General features: G+C 36.0%; 3 protein-coding genes across 5 annotated transcripts; 1 reads left to right on the top strand and 2 right to left on the bottom strand.

Moving 5' to 3' along the window:
- LOC105161700 (prolycopene isomerase, chloroplastic) lies at positions 34 to 6,154 on the bottom strand. The gene is made up of 13 exons (XM_011079483.2): positions 5,240 to 6,154; positions 3,725 to 3,931; positions 3,531 to 3,630; positions 2,859 to 2,941; positions 2,693 to 2,749; positions 2,463 to 2,615; positions 2,285 to 2,363; positions 2,044 to 2,192; positions 1,810 to 1,944; positions 1,591 to 1,704; positions 1,021 to 1,131; positions 808 to 916; positions 34 to 406 (listed from the first exon to the last, which is right to left on the bottom strand). Exons 1-13 carry the CDS (start codon positions 5,711 to 5,713, stop codon positions 333 to 335), a joined length of 1,845 nt encoding a protein of 614 aa, XP_011077785.1. The 5' UTR covers positions 5,714 to 6,154; the 3' UTR covers positions 34 to 332.
- LOC105161697 (sucrose-phosphatase 2) lies at positions 7,706 to 12,831 on the top strand. 3 transcript variants are annotated; one of them, XM_011079480.2, is made up of 9 exons: positions 7,706 to 7,944; positions 9,252 to 9,335; positions 9,405 to 9,704; positions 9,873 to 9,974; positions 10,079 to 10,273; positions 10,374 to 10,664; positions 11,465 to 11,651; positions 12,431 to 12,477; positions 12,563 to 12,831. In XM_011079480.2, the coding sequence occupies exons 2-9, from the start codon at positions 9,276 to 9,278 to the stop codon at positions 12,656 to 12,658; spliced, it is 1,278 nt and encodes a 425-aa protein (XP_011077782.1). In that variant the 5' UTR covers positions 7,706 to 7,944; positions 9,252 to 9,275; the 3' UTR covers positions 12,659 to 12,831. The 3 variants fall into 3 exon arrangements, with proteins under 3 accessions (XP_011077782.1, XP_011077783.1, XP_011077781.1); XM_011079481.2 differs by lacking the exon at positions 7,706 to 7,944 and adding an exon at positions 7,996 to 8,229; XM_011079479.2 differs by lacking the exon at positions 7,706 to 7,944 and adding an exon at positions 8,786 to 8,885.
- LOC105161799 lies at positions 13,683 to 14,237 on the bottom strand. Its single transcript, XM_011079613.1, has one exon. It carries the CDS (start codon positions 14,235 to 14,237, stop codon positions 13,683 to 13,685), a length of 555 nt encoding a protein of 184 aa, XP_011077915.1.

Raw genomic sequence — 15,728 nt, 5'->3', positions numbered from 1 at the left:
AGAAAGTTTGACTAGAAAATGTTCCTCATCGGATTGGTGAAAACGTATGTCAACCGCAACGATTGACGTAATACAGTTAGTTACTTTGGATATGAACTGTAGTACATTGCTGAAAGCATCTGTAAGGAAGAAAAATACAACCAATAGTTTATTGCCAAGTAAGCTCACGTTTTCAGATACGTCAATCTGGTTTCTTGACCATTGTATCAACATAAGGAAAAAAGAGCTAACAGCATTTGATGGCATCGGAGTGCTCCCTTCACAACTATCAATGCGCATAATGGTTTTCCCACTGAGTTGGAATTCTGCACCAAATTCTCGTGTGGACTCTCTCATGCTAGTGTCCTTAACCAACCAAGTACCCCAAGGAGAGCAGTATCAAGCACTGGGTTTTTCTTTTCCAATCCTGCATGGAAAGTTACAAAAGATAAGTCCAAAAGTGAAATAAAGAAAGCAGCTAAGTTATTTGCGCAATCATAAGAGACGATTGCATGCCTATTGTTAGCTTGTGTAGATTCATTTAATCGTGCTTGATTGGACAAAAAAGTCAAAACACTTGACAAATTGGATTTTCTGAAAACTACAAGCTCCAATTCAGTTACCAGACAAGTGTAGGAAAGTTATATTTTTATACTTCCATGTACAGTTTAATTAGCAACCAAACAAGGAACTAGAAATCAAATTTCTGACCAAACAACTGCATCAATACAATGATGAGATCTATCTCATTAGCATTTGAAAAACTCTAGGCTGCTGGTTGATAGTTTATGAAGTAATAGTAGAAAAACAAATTTCAAACCCTTTTACCTATATCAGCTGCCACTCGATGTGCACACATAACTCCTGAAAAGGCTACAGCTATGACACCTTGCCCTGGAAAGCAACTATCTCCCACACAATACAGACCACTTATAGCCTGCAAGGTCAATCACTGTACAAATTAATTTATTTGCAGTAACGAAAATTGAATAATCCAGTCATTGCTAGCATCAACCACGACTAATAAGCTGATTAACTTACAGTTGTATTGAAAGGCATTGCTAATAAGCCCTTTGGAGTTCTGCGAGGCATTGGACCATATGTACCACTATCACGAGCCAGGTATCGCCTGTGTGTCTTTGGTGTCCCCACCTGTCATATTCAGAAGCAGCACCAGCGCATAAGTCATTGTTTGGCTAATCAAAGATACTGTATGGGCAGAAATTTACTTTCCCTTTTCCAACAAGTTCTTAAATTAGTAACAGAAACCCCATGAACTACTATGCGTAACGAGGTATCTTCAAAACCAGTCCTATTGTAACAGAATAGCATGACTGCATACAGAAGTTTTAGAAAGCAAAGATTGTAGATACATAAAAACGTATACTAGTTTTTCGCACGCTAAAGTGCGGACAGTGCAACTTCCCAGAGCTCAATTTCACTAGTTCATAAGATTTCCAGGGAGAAATAGTTCATGCAATCACTAAGCCTTGTTTCAATTTCTTCACTCTTCTCTTCATTACTACATGAATCTATCAGTTATCTAGAAGTTTGAAGTGTAAACTTTAAGAATCACTGCTCATTTCTGGGAGTAGATTGCCAATGCCATACCTCCTTAAAAACAATAGATGATTTAAGTCCAGGGAATAACTTCTTGTCGAGCCTGCTGATTAACTTTTCGGCCACAAGTTCCTTTTTTGCCTCATAATCTTTGCGTGAGAGGCCCTACAGCAAAATGGCCATTTATGTTTACATTCTTGAAAAACTTAAGAACAATTAACTGTAAGGAGAAGATAATGCTATTACTAGAACAAGCTCAAGAAATATTACCTCCCAATTCTCGATCGGTGAAGTTGTGAAAATGTGAAGAATGTGGTTTCCTTCTGGAGCTAATGACTTATCAAGAACTGTTGGAATGCTCAAGAATATACTTCCATAAGGTTTTTCCAGATTTTCCCAATCATCCTGCATGCTCAAAGGAGAAATCACAGTGACTTGCATAAAATGTCAAGCAGTAAATAATATGTAGCCACTCAATCAGATAGTCTGAAATCACCACAGTACCTCGAGGACAAAATGGTGGCAATCAGTATCTGGAGGCAAAACATCAGCTTTAACCCCCAAGTGGATAGAAAGGAAAGATGGTGCTTTAACATATGCCTTCTGGAATCTTTTTTCTTCCTCAGGCAGATCTTCCTTTTTCAAGAGCTTACCTAAAAAAATCATTTCAAACAGTTTTTTGCTGAGAGAAAGAATCTAATGCAAGCAATTCAGCACAAGACAAACCAAGGGTTTGAAAACTAACCAAAGGTATCCCATCTAGTTGCATTTGAAATTATGGTTTTAGCATAGAATTGTCTTCCATCTGATAGCTTCACCCCAACCTACAAAATGTGATGCGTTATATCTATCTTCCATACTTCATGATCTTAGGTAAACAGAGCAAAAGATCCAAAAGGGATGCTGGTTGCAGTTAAACTCACAGCTTTTCCATCTTCAATGATAATACTGGTTGCATTTGCCTTGTAAAGTATCTCGCTCCCTTGATCAACCAAACCCTTTGCCAGTGACTTTGCAATTTCTCCAATTCCACCAACAGGATAGTTGATTCCGCCAAAATGTCTATCACACATAACCTACTGGAAAGAGAAAAATCAGAACACAGGATATGAATGCAAATAAAATTTGACCAAGAACTAATAAATTAAATTACCATGCTTGCATTGATAATAGGTGTCTGCATGGCGTTAACCGTGCTCACTATGAAACACTGACCAAAACAGACATTAAAAACACAAATTAATAACTGTGGGAAAAAGTAAAAGACTCATTTATCCATAACAAAATAGACTGAGTTGTGGTCAAGGTGAGTAGCACACCTCAGCATCGATGAAGGACAACAATTCAGGATCCTTAATATAGTTTCGAGCTATGTTGCCAGCATTCTGGGGCAGATAGTAGGCTGAGATGAATATGAGAAGCATCCATCAGCATAAGAAAGTGTGCAGAATTATGCAGCTTATAGGAAAGCAATTCACTGATAACATCAATACGTGGGGAGGAGCTATGGTAACGACTGAGAGTAGTATATCAATTAAATATTTACATGCGCCCATCACTGTTATATTGAGTCTAGTAGTACCAATTATGGGTCACTGTCTAAACCATTCATAAATTCCATGTTCTTCTTAATTTGATTTTCGTTCCTTCACGAGGAGCTTCGATTAAGATAGTTTGAAAATCATTGATAAGCAGTTCCGACACTAACTACAACAAAACAAATTCAGAAGGTCTTGAACACTAAAAGATAATACTGGTTTCTTCTGGTCATTTTATAGGTTTACCATTTACACAACAACAAAGATTTTGTTTATGTCCTTTTATGCACAAGTTCTTGAGACAACCAAGAGAAGACAAACCAATATGAATAGATTGCTCAAAGAATAGATAAATGAGGAAACAAAATTAAGCATCCAATATTACTGTAAAAATTCCATGTTATGGTCATAAGTGGAAATTAAGAGTAGAATATAAAGGCAAGAATCAGTTACCCAGAGTCAAGCATTCAAGAGGCTTCTTAAAAAACTGTCCAAACAGATAGATTGGCTCCTCCAGAGATTTCAATTCCAGTGAGTTCAATGCATTGAAAATCTAGCAAATACATCCGAGAAATCGCATTTAATTCAAACAAGGTAAAGTGGCGAAAGACCTAGAGAAAGCAACTATCACCTTAATTAAAACAAACCTTCCAGCAGACACCATAGAATTTGAGAATGCCTTCTCTTTCATGGGGAAACTTACTGACAAGTTCCGAAATGAATTTGTTATATTCTCTATGCACTTGAATTGAGAAGTCATTAGGTAAATGAAAATGAACAGTGGTCGGGTCAGGTATCACTTGCATCCTACATCCTACTGCAGCCAATGCTTGCGTGATCAAATTCAAATTTCCCTGCAAAGAAAAGAAGATATTCGAGTTTAAAGAGTGATAGCTACAGCTACACAACAGAAGATATAAATAGAAGGAATGTGGGAATCACATTAAACAATTTACAATCATGCTGAAAAAGTATCTCCCAAGTTGATCTTCATCAATTAACGCCCCAACCCACTTCCCTGGAGACAAAATCAGAAAGAAAAGGTTCCAAGTTTGACAGACATGAATAAACTGTTTTTGAGCATTTCTCATGCCTAAATCATGAGTCAAACATGTATACATAAGAAGATGGAGATATAATGGAAGACCAAATTTGACGTTTCCTCACCTAGGGGATGCTTTTCTATTTTCTTCCTTTGAGGCAAAAACAAAGAAACTTAGCTTAATTCAACTGAACAACCAAAATTATCTCTGTTCATCCTAGAGTTAATGGACCAAATAACATATCCGCGAAAATAGCCACTTGATGAGGGTTTAAGCTGTACTAATCTTCCACTATGTTATTAAAATTAGTTCCATGGAACTTCGACCTGGTAAAGATTCATAAACCGTCTCAGGCAAATGCCCTGCAGTACTTCTTGGATGCTGCCTTAGCCAACTCACTTGTGTGCTCCTGGATTAGTTAAAAAAGAGGCCCGTATGTGCATATGTAAGTTGTAAAAACAGCATAGAGACAAATCAATGCTTCTAAATGTTCCAACTTAGAGCTGGCATGGGAAAGGAGAAAGATGCAACTTAAAAGTCCAAGGGAATATTTTTCTGGTTAAATTCAAAATAGAAGCAATGTTAATTGACATATGGAAGAACCGCTGATTGGTATAAGTCCTAAAATAAGGACTCAGAGTGTTAGGCTCCAAAGAATTGTACAGTTTATGTTTCCAATAATACAATCACTTGAGGAACAAATCCGATGTTGAAGCATCTCATTCCACACTTATGTAACCAAGCCTACCTGAAATTAAGTGTTCAGTCCTTCTAAATAGTCTCACACTTTCTCTCCACATGAATGAAAGGAGACACAAAGCTACAGCTTCCAACCCAGAATTTTTACCTCTTGTTTTTCTTTCCTGTGAGGAGTCAACCTATAAGCAATTCTTTCCCACATGATGATTGACTTAGTTCAAAATTCTTGCCATATGCATATAGCTAATTTCCATTTTCTTTTCCCTAAAGTATAAGATAGAAGAATTGATTGTCTGAGATTTTTATGACTCGCATCTGCCAGAAATGACACATGAAAATGCATAACGTAAAAAGCCAACTACTCACAATTAAATCACTGGATAGAGAAACCATGTTAACAAAAACTCAAAACCAACTAACCTTATCACTGAAACCAAACATGACCGATGAACCAACATCAAATGTGAAGCCATCCCTCTGATAAAACCCAGAGCTTCCTCCAGGAATCACATACTTCTCCAAAACCAAAACCTTGGCACCTTTCACTGCCAGCTGCGTGGCCGCCACCAATCCTCCAACCCCAGAGCCTATAACAATCGCATCATAGAAGCTACTATTCCTATCACCTTCCGTGGAGCTACTTTCAGTTTCCAATACTTTGCCAACATCGACCACTGATTTCAACGGGAACCTGTTTCTTTGCCTGCGCTTTGCCCTCTTAACCCCAAATTCCAACCCGTGGATCTGGTGATCACCGAAATTTCGTGGTTTCCATTGGTCAAAACAGTAAACTTTCTGCCATGGGTTTCTTGATTTTTGGTTGCCCAAAGGTCTAATCTTCCAGTCACTGATAGTTGACTGAGGGGAGGAAAGCCCAGAACTCATGATGTCCATCTTCGAAATTATTGGCAGAGAGCAATTGTTTATGATGAACAATCAAGAACCGGGAGTTTCGGCTGGTAAGCGTGAAAAACCATCCAAACGTTGACTTATGTAGTTACCCAGAAAGTTGAAATTTTCAAGACCCGAATTCCAGTGAACTGTACTTCACCAGGACAAGAACTTCGGGAAAAGAAAACAATATATATATATATATATATGTGTGTGTGTGTGTGAAGGGTGGAGAACTGGGGAGAAGGCGTATTAATGAGAGATGAACACTTGGGTGGGTATCAGCATTCAGCTGCGGAAGATGAATAGAGAGTGTTCGGAGGGAAGTTGAAATGGGAGTTAATGGATGATAGCATCATTTTGGTTCTGGATGATGATTCCTCTTCACCACCAGACAAATTTTATTTCTATTCCAGTATTTTAGGCGCCTTTCCGAAGAATACAGGAAATTTTTGTAATAATTTTTTTATATTTTTCTAAATTAAATTGCTATTCATCCTTTTTCAAACACATTATTTAAATACGCACTCTGCAATGAATTGTAGAAACATATAATAAATTAAATATAACGCATTTATTTCGTGTTTCTTTTTTAATTAAAGAGCAGTCAACATAATAATTCTTTAATGTATCGTATTGAAGTATTTAAGTAGTCCAATCCAAACTTCAAGTAATAGGGGCTCCAGCTTATTGTTAGGACCATTTGTTTATGGGATAATTATATTTTCTTTTTTTAATATTAGCAATAATTATATGTAGATTTTTTATCGTTTAAAAATTTATAATTATTTTTTTTAAAGTTATTTTCATCTAATAAATAACTTCATTCAATAATAAAAAATTCCTGAATTTATTGATATTAATAAAAAATTAGATAAAAATTGATATTTATCATTAATTGATTTATTACAGGTCAAACAATTTTTCTCCAACTAAACTGGTGAATATTACTTCCTCACATGCGTTAACGCATGAAAACGTATAAGGATAAGTTGATTATAAAAATTTATTTGACCGGCAGAAAATTAGTAATAAATTAATGGAGAGTAAATTTATATTTTTTCTTAATTTTTTTTGTTAGTATCGATAAATTCAGTTAATTTTTATTAATTGACTTATTTGTTATACAAAAGCAAACATAAAAAATATTAGATGTAATTTTTCATATTATAAATAATTTTGAATGACTAGTTACGGTCATGGCCCATGAGCCTGCCAACCCCTCCATCATTTCATTCCTCGCCCAATCTTTCTATTCTAAATCACATCAACCAACTCTTTCTTCATCTCTCAAACTCCCAACATAGTGTTGGGTTTCAGATTTGGCCCATCTCATATGCTAATGTCTGGTCTGATTTATTTTCACGATTTTTATTATGGTGTTTTGAAATATTTTAAAATAGTATTTTATTTATTTTTAGTTCAAATATGTTTATACTAATTATAGGTTCTTTAAGCTCTATAGTTAAAAAATTATATACATACTCATATATATATAAAAGAATTTGATAATGAACAATACTTTTTGTCTCTCACTAAACAATATTAAATATACTATACTTATTTTATATTATTTCAAAAAATAAATCCAAATATATACGCTCTCTCTAATACATATTTTTTTTTTCTTTCTATCTCCATAGAACAGATCAAAAATCACTACAATTACCAACAGAATTTAATTCAAAAACTATAAACTCATCAACATAGAGCTATGATGAACAAGAATCACTACAATAACAATTGCAAAAGAACATTATATAAATTGAAAATTTCTTATTTAAACCAAATTGATCAAGGTCATAGTAATTATATAACAAGTGTGATAAATTTATCGTATAATGAATTATTTTTTTATACATTAATAATACAATAAATATATTTTATTTATTATAAAATCAATTCAAAATTTCACCAAATCAATGAACAAATGAACACTTTAACTAGTACTAGTGTAGCAAAATTGAATTCTTAGGTTCGTACCGCTGCTTTGGAGCACACAGAACAGAAGCAAGCTCCAACTACATTGGATCCGAACTTTCAGCTTCATGTATTTGTGCCCCGGAAAAAGTAGAAAATTATCGAACACCCCAAACAAATGGGAAGGCCTGTCATCCAATTAACTGCACTCTGCCACCACCTCTCACTCACGCTACCGTTCCTGCGCTTTCCTTTTCCTTTTCTTCACCTTACTTCCTCGCTCATCGTTCCACCACCGCAGCTATTTCTCAGGGGTTTGTATCTCCTGTTGTGTGTTTATTTTCTTTATATATATATGTATTGGGAATACGTGTACGCATGTGGGATCGAATCTTTAGGTGGCGGGAGCATGATTTTATGCCTTCCTGTGGAATAAAGTGGGATTTTATTAGTGGGTTTGCTCAGTGAATTGGAGATTCTATGTGCTTCTGATGAATGGGTTTCTTTAGTATTTGTGCATTTTGTTTTACATAGATCACTTTAAGTGCTGACTGCTAAAATTTGAAGATTGCAATCGCCGAGGATTGGTTTCCCATAAAGTAATTTTTTCTTTTCATTATTTGTATTTTTTTTCGTTTTAGCATTAAAATTATTTGACTAATGATGAAGATTGATGGCTTTTTCCGTTTCTCATTTTTTGCTGGACATCATATCTCCGTTTCCCGTTTGCATGATCCAGATGATTGCCAGATATAAGTCTTGAATTTGGGGAGCTGGAATAGATGATTTGTAATCTAGATAGGAGTTTAATGATCTCAACTATTTGGTTATCAAATAAATTTCTGAATCATCCGAAGTTCAAAGTGATATTCAGCTCTATCATCCCCATACCAATAGGAGCAAGGGAGAGACAGTAACAAATAAAGCCTGTGTAGTTTGCATTGGTTACTCTGTTGATTCTCCTTACTGTACATCACATTCATAGTGAGTGGATGAATACAGAAGACAATGATGTATTTCTGGTTTGAAATGTGATGAAGCCTTTTCGCAGTTTTTTTTATTGTAAGTTACTGTACTTCATAGTTTCGAGCCATGTAAATTTACTGAGAAGTGGCATATTGTTGTTTGGTCAAAGATAGATCTTAGGGATTGGCTAAGCGATTCATGTGGATGGTAGGATTTCAAATTATGATCACCCAGTTCTTGTTGCTTTTTCTCCATCAGATCTTCTATAGTGGCTATGCTACTGAGGAGGGTGGGTATCGTTGCAATAATTTTCTGTTACACTATTCATTTTGATTTTAAATCTTGGAGCTTTTTTGTTCTGACTAACTTATGCACAAATTTTAGGTTATATAGTTATGCTGCAAACTTAAACTGCTTGTATAATGGCTACTCTAGTTTAGAGCTGCACTCTACATGGCATACCTGTATTTTTCTTATGATTGGAAAGGAAATGGTATTCTCAGGATCATATGCCTACTTAATCTCACATATCTTGCTGAACTTCACATGTTGATAAAACTTCATCAAGATGATCTCTTGGTTCAATTAATGAGTAGTTCGTTGTGTTATTTAGCAATTTTAACCATCCAGCTATGTTGGTTCTTTTTGTTTGTAGAGGGAAGCTAGCCTTCTCAAAACTATGGATCGTCTTGCCGGTAATGCACGGCTCATGATTGTCTCAGATCTTGATCATACAATGGTGAGTTATGATTATATTTTTTTGTATAGTCTTTGTAGGAATGTACTAATGAGAGACAGTATGCTGCAGGTTGATCATCATGATCCTGAGAATCTGTCTCTGCTTAGATTCAATGCTTTATGGGAATCCAATTACCGTAATAATTCCTTATTGGTGTTCTCAACTGGGAGGTCACCCACACTGTACAAGGAGTTAAGGAAAGAGAAGCCCATGCTAACCCCTGATATCACAATAATGTCTGTGGGAACTGAAATAACTTATGGTAACTGTATGATACCAGATGAGGGTTGGGTTGAATTTTTAAATAAGAAGTGGGACAGGAACATAGTATCCGAAGAGACAAGCAAGTTTCCTGAACTCACTCTTCAGGTATGGTACAGAAACAGCATGTGGCTTGATTTTACTGTGGTTAGACATTCCACTCCTATTTCATGCACTAAAATTAGCCATCCAGAATCATGCTTTTTTCATGCATCACAATAGAAACTTGTTTTCATGAGAATACCTATTCTATGACAAGCTTTTGGGGTCATGCAGTCGGAGACAGAACAACGACCACATAAGGTAAGTTTCTATGTCCAGAAAGACAAGGCCCAAGAAATCATGAAAGCTCTTTCTACAAGCTTGGAAAAACGCGGGGTATGATGGATCTAGTTGTACTTTTGTAGGGGGGTGAATGTGAACTTATTCAGCCCTTAAATTTTGATCTCATGTCTGAAAGCTTTTCGGTTTTGATGTTTCAGTTGGATGTCAAAATAATTTACAGTGGTGGAATGGACTTGGATATATTGCCTCAAGGAGCTGGCAAAGGGCAAGCACTTGCTTATTTGCTGAAAAAATTCAAAGCCGCTGGTAAATTACCTCATAACACCCTTGTTTGTGGTGACTCCGGAAATGATGCTGAACTATTTAGCATTCCAGATGTACATGGTGTTATGGTTAGTGTTTCACAATTCTTTCAACAAATTTGTTTCATTGTGTGATGGAGTTCAATCCTGTGATGATGGGTAGTTTCCTTATGTCTTCTAACTGTTACAGGTCAGCAATGCACAGGAAGAGTTACTGCAGTGGCATGCTGCCAATGCAAAAAATAATTCTAAAATAATTCATGCGACAGAGAGATGTGCAGCTGGCATAATACAAGCGATTGGTCACTTTAAGCTGGGTCCAAGTACATCTCCAAGAGATGTTATGGACTTATCTGACACTAAGATGGAGAACTTTGATCCAGCTTATGAAGTAGTGAAATTTTACTTGTTCTACGAGAGGTGGAGACGTGCCGAAGTTGAACATTCTGAGCATTATTTAGCTAATCTAAAATCAGTTTGTGTATGTTGGATTAACTTTTCAATTTGCAGCCCCTCTTTCTATGAGCATACTCATGCATACTTCGGCATTTTTGTTATCTTGGTCTTTTGGTTATGTTGAAGTCTAGAACAGAATAGTAAGTCCATCAATAGTTTTCGTGTTTGAGGGTTGAGATGTTTGATTCAGGTATATCGCCTAGGAGGTTTTTCTTTACATGTAATTTTGGTGCTGAGCTATTAATATACCTATCAATGAAGCAAAGATTATTAAAATGACAAATTTGCTTAAAAGATTTAGATGAAATGTTTCATGTTACCTCGGTACCTAAGAGTTATCCTGCAATGGATCAGATCAGCCATAAGTAGTAAATTAGCTTGCTAGTTGCAATGCAAAACATTACTTCTAATTGAATTTCCAAAATATATATCAAGTGCATACATGCAAGTTTTTTTGCTTCTAAGTACATGGTAAGTTTATCTCAACTCAAACTGCATTCTGGTTACAGTTCTGGCTTGAAGATTGAGACCAAACTGCTATTCTTTTGTTGCTAGATTAGGCACAGAACTTATGCTTTTATCACTGTGTTACCTGTTCATTGTTACCACTGGCATTCAGTTCTATTGTTCCTAGGATGTAATGATTTTAACTAATATGAAATCACGTTCACCAGTTTCTTTCTCATTGGACTACTTTTAGTCACGAATGCTTACTTCCTGCTTTGTCTGTTGACTAGTTGGTACAATGTGCTCTTGATCCTGTTTCTTCAAAATCCCTGGTAAAGCATGGATAGTATTCATTTATTCTTTATTTTGTTTATGCAGTGTCCATCTGGCACTTTTGTACATCCATCTGGAATTGAGAAGTTACTTCGTGATTGCGTAAACTCACTGAAAACGTGTTATGGGGACAAACAAGGGAAACAATTTCGGGTTTGGGTGGATCAGGTTTTGCCTGCACAGGTTGGTTCTGACTCATGGCTGGTGATATTCAAGAAATGGGAGCAATCTGGTGAGACTCTATCTTCTTTTAGGATGATTAATCCATGTATCCTAAAAAATCCTTGCCGCCTTGCCCTTTATCCTATACACCTGTTGCAATACTCCAATTTCATACCACCTTCTTTTGTCTCTATCAAGTTTGATATAGACCAGATTTAATGTAGGTTCATTATAATTGCATTCATAGCAGATGATAAGAAAGCACAGATCCTCCACCAGACACCAACATACACTCTAAGTACAAATTTTTATACTTCAAATAAGATTGAAGTTCTGGACACTAGAGATACTTCATCTCTTGTTCCCAAAAGTGCCGCCATAGGGCATCTCAGAACTATGCAACCTCTAAGCAGCCAAATTACGAACATTGAAAACAACAGTAGTTTACTGCAGGATTAATTATCAGCATAATTGGTAATTGGTACTGTCGAGGATAAGAAATTGCTGTGCTCCCACAAGAAAGATCCTTGTTGGAGCGGGGAACACAGCCTCATGTACACCTATAAGATATTAATGATCAGGACCTTAGCCAAGTACGCGGAAACTGAAAAATTACATGGGATCTTGCAGTCAGATGGTAGCCATAAGTTGTCGACGTGCTAAATTAAAGAAGATAGCATGTACAACTAATACGCTGACATTACTGAAATCTTGAGTGACCTTCTTAGAAGCTATGTTCCTCTGCAACCTTATAAGATTCAATATTGAAACGAGATGTCCATCTTGTTTTCCTAATTATAACTTGGATCTTTCATTCCTTGGCTGAATGACGTGTGTGTCTTTTTGCAGGTGAGGTGCGGCAATGTTGTCTGACCACTGTTCTATTAAGCTCAAAGGTGAACTTCCCTACCTGTTCTGCTTAGTTTCTTCCTCTTGATGCGTGTCAATGTTTGTGATAGCCTTTTGCGAATTCTTTCCCAGGATGTAAGTGTTGCACAAGGGCTGACTTGGGTTCATGTACACCAGACATGGTTGGATGGAGCAGGTCCAAACAGTCACACAACCTGGTTGTTTTAAGGTGCCCTCATGTGTTGTATCAGAATAAATTCTGCCACATCATGGCTTTGGCTTTGCTATTGTTATTTGCTCATGTTTCTGCAAGATTCATATGTACCATGAAACCACATGAAGATGGGCTCTTAGCTGTTTGTACTTTATTTTCTAAATAAAATATAAAAATTGCACTGATATGTCCATGCGTTACTTCACACCTTTCTCCTGTATAAATAAAGTGGATGAATCTTGAAGAAATCTAAATAAAGTGGATGAAAGCATGTAGGAATGCCAATAACCTCTACATAAGCCAGTAGTGGGTCAGAGAAAGCGAGAAACACCCTGTACAGGTGCGGGCGGAGCTTCAAGAAGCCACCCCTACCTACCTAATCTTTTTCAATTGGCTCTTATGTTAATTGTAGCACGCCTTCCCTCCTCAAATATTACCCCCTCATTTTGAAAAATTCAGCTTCAAAGAAAAGAATAAATTTATTTTACTTCAAATTATAGTTTATAATATCCACATACAAAATTAAATAATTTTTTCTTTTATTTTATACAAATTTAAATAATGTACAAAATATTATACCAATAAAATTAAAGTATTCATGTTACAAATAAATGTGAACTAGAATTTCAATTTTGAAAGAAAGAAATCCAAGGAAATAAAACTATTTTTTTTAGATTAACAAATAACAATTTTGAGCCCAAATTTTATTTCACGTGAAAACTTATTAGATATTGTAAGTAGCTAACAAATTCAAATTCGATGGGATAACAATCTTTTTGTCTTTCGGAGGCCGTCTCCAATTGATAAAATCTGTCTTGCTTGCGATGCGGATACATCTCAGCCTCATATCTATTTTACACTTAGGTATTAAAATGGAAATATTGAATATACCAAAAAAATTAAATATAATTAATCATCACAAAAGGAATAAAGCAATTCTTATTTAATAAAGAAAAAAACAACATTTTATTAATATAATAATAAAATCAAATGTTGTAACAGATAGGGATCTCCCTCAATTTATTTTTGTAGAAATCATTATTCCTCAGGGTCAATGTGTTCGACAATCTTAGCAAGACAGTCACCGCCGACTTCCCTTGCCCACTCTGCGAAGGTCTGGAACTCCATGGAGCTGTCGTCACAGGCGTTGATGTTATTAATAAACGTGTGTGTCTCCGCCCTCGCCTGAACGAAGTCTCCGGTTGAGACGCTATTCATCCCATTATTCATTGCCTGCACGGCGTTCTTGTACATCTCCTCGCACGCAAGAAGGGTCTTCTTCGTGTATTCGTCGGTCGAGGAATCATTCAACCGCTTTCCCAGCGTGGTGGACGAGAAATCCTCCACCATTTTGACGGCGGCGCTCATATGCTCAGTAAGATAGTGGGTCATGTCCTTGGCCGCATGCTCTTCCGGCGGCGGGGCAAGGCTGCTTTCCTGCAGGAATCTAAAATGTTCCTTCAATCCCGAAAGGTAGGAGGATACTTCATCTAAGGTCGGAGGGGATGGGGGATCGGCAGTGGCGGAGGCAGCGGAGAGGACGACGGAGAGGGAGATAAGCAATGCGGCGAGGCGGGTGTTGAAGACAGCCATGATCATTTCTTCTTCGCTTTAACCAAATTAGTGGGAGGAAAATGAAAATGGAAATGGGTTTTGGTTAAAGAGGAAGAAATAGAAAAATAAGTGAGGGGGATGGAACATGGAAGGGGATGGTGGGGGTATTTATTATTGATTTTGCATGGGGGTTTGGTTGGTCATGCATGAATCTCGATTTCAATTTTCTAAAATTAGTTTCTCTAACAAGAACTTGATTTTTATGACCATACAACATGCATGCTTCGACAATTCTGTAATTATCTTGGCCTTATGTTTTTGTCAAATTCTATAAAATCATTTGACAATGTTTTCATGTAGTTTTGGAGCAGAGCATGAATTACCTCAACACATTTTAAGATATCTTTGAGAAGACTTGTGACTTTCTCAAAAATTTACAAATAGTTTCATTTTGTATGCTGGTTTATTAAGAATGTTGTTTGTTGAAAAAATAAAAAAATTTATTGATTAGTGTGTAAGTTGAGAATATCTCTTTATCAGAATAAATATGACAGATAATATCAATGTCAATCCATCACTCTTTTGAGTTATCCATCAAATTTGCTTCAAACACAACGTAGGCAGTCCTTAGCACAACTTGCCACATGAAATATAGCAATTTTCTTTCAACATTTTAGCTGTTCCCTTTTTCAGTTTATCATCAGTGAGGTTATATATATAATATATAATTGAAGAGACACAAGAGAACATTCACGAAGTCCTTAAATCATGTCTAACGTAAAGCAAGGAAGGTCCAAGGTGTTCAAGAAAAAAATCAAGGTATTTGTTGTGGAGATCAAGAAATTTCAATATTTAATCCGAGAGCAAGTCAAAAGACTGGCAAGTTAACATTATCAAAGCACAAACCCCCTTGGAGGAAGATCAAAACTCCAACCCCACCAAGAAATCATAGCATTTAATTTGAAAATAAGTTAAAAGACTCTCAAGTTAATGTTGTTGAAAACCCAAGAAATACCGGAAGAGATCAAAGCATCAAGTTCCACCTTCAAAATTGTCAAAATCAAATATCCGTTCTTAAAATGAAGAACTAGAGAACTTAAGTACATATTTTATGCCCACAAAATAAACAATTATATTCAAGTATTCATTTGTAATATTTTATTACTTCATTAATTTTAGAAATACTTAAATTTGCTTTACAAATTTCTGGCACGTCCAGTGGGACAATCTCTACATCCCATCTCTTCTCTTTGAAAACCAAGTTTAAAGTACAGTTGGGGATAAAAGATGAGAATAAATTATTTGAATAAAGTTAATTCAACTTTAGAAGAAATATTAGCTGTCTAATTACGTTTCCACCCAAATCTATTCAAATCGGAGGCATAGTGAATCGTTGAGAAACAAATGCAGAAGAAGAAGAAAATAATGTTTTCATCCAAATCTATTGAAATCATTCACCAACAGCTGCCGATGAAGGAAATGAAGAAGAAGACTGACGCATTGTATTGAAATTTTTGACTCGCTGCTTAA

Source organism: Sesamum indicum, linkage group LG5 (assembly GCF_000512975.1).
Source record: "Sesamum indicum cultivar Zhongzhi No. 13 linkage group LG5, S_indicum_v1.0, whole genome shotgun sequence".
Lineage (NCBI taxonomy): Eukaryota > Viridiplantae > Streptophyta > Magnoliopsida > Lamiales > Pedaliaceae > Sesamum > Sesamum indicum.
This window is presented reverse-complemented; position numbering and strand designations above follow the sequence as displayed.